This window comes from Echinops telfairi, unplaced genomic scaffold (assembly GCF_000313985.2).
Source record: "Echinops telfairi isolate 266 unplaced genomic scaffold, ASM31398v2 ScPeMD7_2291;HRSCAF=2852, whole genome shotgun sequence".
NCBI lineage: Eukaryota > Metazoa > Chordata > Mammalia > Afrosoricida > Tenrecidae > Echinops > Echinops telfairi.
Genome location: NW_022106189.1, coordinates 24,911,618 through 24,916,155, shown reverse-complemented (window position 1 = coordinate 24,916,155; position 4,538 = coordinate 24,911,618). Strand labels below are relative to the sequence as shown.

The following is a 4,538-nucleotide window of genomic DNA, read 5'->3' as shown; positions in this document are numbered from 1 at the left end:
CTGCGCTACCCAAACCCCAACATCTTATTTTCCCGAAAGCTTTTATCTGAGTTTGTCAGCAAACTGGAACTTCTAACCTGGCAGTGTCCAATGTTGATGGTTACTGGTGGTGCGTGCGTGTGCTGTGGTGAGGGGTGGCAGTGGGGGTGAAGGCCTGCTAATGCGAGGAGGCCGTCAGGTGTGGGAGGAGGGCAGAGGAAGCTGGGAGCCTTGTGTTGACAAACAGCCCAGAAGCAAATTGACGCATTTCACTTAACCAGCAAATTAAAGGCAGAACAAGGGTTTGTTCCGAGCAGAAATCACCTTGGAGTTGACCTGTTCATACTGGACTTGCTCCTAGCAGGCTGAATGGTGGTGACAGGGATCATTTTTGTTGACAGCAGCTGAAAATACAACCGCTATAATATTATAATTAGAATCAGCATCAAGTTTGGATCATAATAGGGGCTTTCTTGGAGAAATGGCACCGTGTCAAATTTATAGTCACTAGCTAAATGAGTCTCTTGTATCCGCGACAAAGGGACAAAAACAGTTCCAAATGAAAACACAAACAGAGAGTACTGGTTGTTATATTCCCTGGGTATTACGCCGGGTCCTATTTATCACACACCAACACTTGCGGCTTTGAAGAAACATTATCCTGCAAGGTTTTCACTTCTCAATTTGCCTCCGTGGCCTGCGTTCTGCATGCCTTTCCATGGAGAAGCCTAGACCACAGCTTGACGAGAAATCTTTTCTGCTGCAAGATTAACCTCAAAGCATCCATTTCCCACCCCCTATGGGTAATCGCTTGATAAATGCATCCACGAGACGTCCACACACATCTATTCCCGTGTCCAGGTACATCAACAGCCTGAATCACTATTAGGAGAAATGTCATCCTTGACGGGAAGTAGTGCTGCCTTTCATTTCCAGACGTCGAAAGTTGAAGGATGTGGAGTGCCTGGGAAAGCGGGCAGTTGGCAGAAGTGTCCTGGATAAGGATGTGGGCAAAGGCTTTCTTAGTCCTAATACAATCCCCAGCTCCGTAGTTCATCTTGGCAACTTTGGGGGATTTCTACTGGATGTGGGAAATGTGGGGTTCGTTGGATGGCCATCCATTTAAATAATACTGAGCAACTTACCGCCCTGTGCTTGGCTGTGTGCTTCCTGGACCAAAAGTTGTCTTGATTTCAAGCCCTGAAAAATGGGAAACATTTTATTTATTGTTCTTGTTGAGAATATGCACAGCAGAATATGCACAGCAGAATGTGCACCCATTTAATAATTTCTCCACCTGCAGTTTAGTAGAAGTGGCTGCTCTCTCCCACGTGTGCAGTTATTATCCACACTCCTCTTTCTGGTTGGTTCTGATCCCACGAACCTACACATATTGCCTACTAAGTATCCTATCTGCTCTTTTGAGATAGGATACTTAGTATCCTATCTGCCAATCTTATGTCACCAAGGAAGTTTCAAGGAGGCAAATAAGATGGAAGAATGTGAACTGTGTATGTGTGTAAATGTTTCCATTAGACATGTTTCTAAAGGAAGGATCTTATACAGAAAATGATTTAGTATTGTCTAGTGTTTTCCTCTAGACTTAAGGAAATATACTACTATTGACATCATTATGCAAAACTAAACCCAATTATAAATTACAACATCAACCACTGCTTAAAAAGAGCCTAACCACAAGGTTGGTGGTTCAAATCCACCAGCCACTCCATGGCAGAGAGAAGTTCTCTGCTCCCATAAAGATGTACAGACTCAACGAACCTGGATAGGTTCAGTATGAGTTGGAATTGACTCGGTGGCAGGAGCAGACATCATTTTTCTTCTGCTAAGAGACTGGCAGGTTTGAACTACTGACCTTGTGGTTAGAAGTCTAATGCTTACCCTTTGGTGCCACCAGGGCTCCTTCCTAAGAATACAGAACTAGCTAAAATTCTACAGCCAATGACAGATGTGTGCTGGGGTGTAAGGTATAGCTGCTCCACTCTTTGATAGCCAACCCTGCCCCAGATCTCCCAAAGAAGTCCAGGAACGCTTTATTGAGACTGCAGTGCATCTCCAAGCTCTGTCTTCCCCCTCTTGTCCTTTCTACTTCTCAGCTAGGGATGGAAGACCAGGCTCCCAGTCAAAAGTCTTCATGCAATTTTCCATTTAGAAGCTGATTCCCATGAAGCAGGTCTGTGGCAGCTACCTGCCATTCCTTACAAATGCATGAGCTAATTCCTTCATGAGCACATAAATTCAAGTAGCAAATAAGTGTGCAGTTACTATTATGCACAAGATGAAGGAGACATTGTCCCTGTCCTCAAAAACCATTGTTCTTGTTCCCCAGCCATGGCCAATGTCTCTTCAGTGTCAAAGCATCTTAGGATCTGCTTATGGCCTTTCAGTCCACTTGGACTCCACTGCTGCTTCTCGTTTTCCCTACAATGTCGCCCCCGCTCTTCTTCCCCTACCGAAACTCCACCTCTCTTTAATGATTTTAGTCAAATGCAATCTTTTCGAAAGCTGTACTGAGCTTCCTGCTTGTGTTGTACTGAGGGGCCGGTCCACAGTCAGTGCCATTTCATGCGCTGCCTTTCTGCGTACCTCCTTCTGTTCCCTGCATTCCCTCCTCACCTCCAAGTACCTGCTTCTTGAGGGCAGACTGTCTCTTCTTACATTCACCTCCCGTTAGGGACTCTCCTATGGGCCCAATTTCTGAAAGAAGTGAATGAATAATAGAACTTGGTTCTTTAAAAAAAGAAAAGATTTTGATTATATTCATCCATAACGATTTGTTGTCTAACTTTGGTATTTAATTGGAGGTTCCAAAATAATTTTAAATTCCCATGAGCTAACCAAGATGGGACAAAATATTCTTTTAATATTTCTGTACCACTTTCTTTAGCAGGCAAATTTCCCAAGTACATTCAGCTATACTATGGCAAAACTTAAATGCTACATATTACATTATGTTATTAGCCTTATTTTTCATATCTCTTTGATACATTTCTTCTGAATACCTTTGAAGCCCATATGAATCTAATAGATATCTTCAGAGTGAAAACTACAAAGGGAAATTAAATAATACACAGACTTAAAGGGCTCTTTTTACATAGTACTATACAGACAAGCAGCTTCCTTCCAAGTATAAGACGTGGATTTCATTGAAGTTACAAGCACATATTTTGAAAGAGATTTCTTTACCTCCTTATTCTCATGCATGGACTTATGTATAATGTGTTTGGCAAATTTTAGCTCTTGGCAAAGAATAGTGTGTTAATTATTACCTTCTCTCTCTCTTTTTTTTAATTAGGTACGTCTGTCACTAATGTAACAGCTACCGATGCCGATGACCCAGTTTATGGAAACAGTGCGAAGTTGGTTTATAGTATCTTAGAAGGACAGCCTTATTTTTCCATTGAGCCTGAAACAGGTTTGTGGCCTAAATTTTGAATTCTATTTACCATGTCTTTGCTTCAGGGAAACAATTTTCTTGGGATTTGGATTGTGAAGAGTTAGGGCCCAATACTTTACTGCTTGTACAAATGTGCTAGACTTCAGCAGTGTGAAGTACCTGGTAAGCACAGAGATCTTTTTAATATGAGTAAAACCCATTTTAGCCTTTTCATCAAAGGTGGTTTGTTTTGCTACATGGGTTTCCAAACTTATTTATTATCCTCTTTTCTGGGTGGGGGGGAAAAAAAATAGTTACTCGGCACCTATTGTCAATGAAAAATGTTGTATTACAGTCAGAATAAAATGTCAACTCAATTCCCATCCAGTTGATTCCTTCAGCACAGGGGAGAACTGGCCCTGTTGGTTTTTAAGAATGTAACTCATTATGTAAGTAAAAAGCCTTTTCATTCTCCCATTAAATGACTGGTGGTTTTGAACTGCTGACTGTGAAATTAGCAGCCCAATGCTTAATCCACTGAGCCATCAGGGCTCCTATGATAAAGTGCAGGTATATGCTTTTGTAGCTCACTTAGATGGGGGCAATAGTTCCCTCTTTGAGAAACACTGCTTGAACAGATAGTAGTATTGTGGGGTTTTTTCATCCTAGAATGCAACTGTTTATCAGTTATATTAATATCAGACAGATCTAGTGGGTTTAGACTCACTGTTACTTACTGACTGTTTGATACTTGGCAAGCCACTCTTGTTCATCTTTATAAGCTTCAATTTCCACTTCTGTAAAATGATACCTATGCTATAGGGTTACAATGAGGATCCGATGAAGCAAAGCATATCAAACATGCAGCACATGACATGTCATGAGCATTTGATTGGTATTATGACATTTGCTATTACATTACATATTTAAAAAACAGAATATCAGTTTTTACCAATTAGTGCTATTACAAAGACATTATCATTGATGAAAGTTAACCTGACCAGTACCCTGCAGTCTGGTAGTAAAACTTTAGAGACCATGAAGTAAGCTATTAAAACAAACCAACTGGAAAATGCTTCATAAGCAATGTAGTTTTGGTAAACAAAGATGGTTTTAGTCTAACAATATATTCAAACGGTAAAGCTACTTTGTCAGAATCTTTTAA

At 40.9% G+C, this 4,538-nt stretch overlaps 1 protein-coding gene across 2 annotated transcripts in view; it reads left to right on the top strand.

Moving 5' to 3' along the window:
- Positions 1-4,538, top strand: part of CDH8 (cadherin 8) — a 472,175-nt gene that overhangs the window by 230,070 nt on the left and 237,567 nt on the right. For both annotated transcript variants that reach the window (XM_045293654.1, XM_004704627.2), the window contains exon 4: positions 3,293-3,412. In XM_045293654.1, coding sequence (XP_045149589.1) covers positions 3,293-3,412 — 120 coding nt within the window. The remainder of the gene's footprint in view (positions 1-3,292; positions 3,413-4,538) is intronic.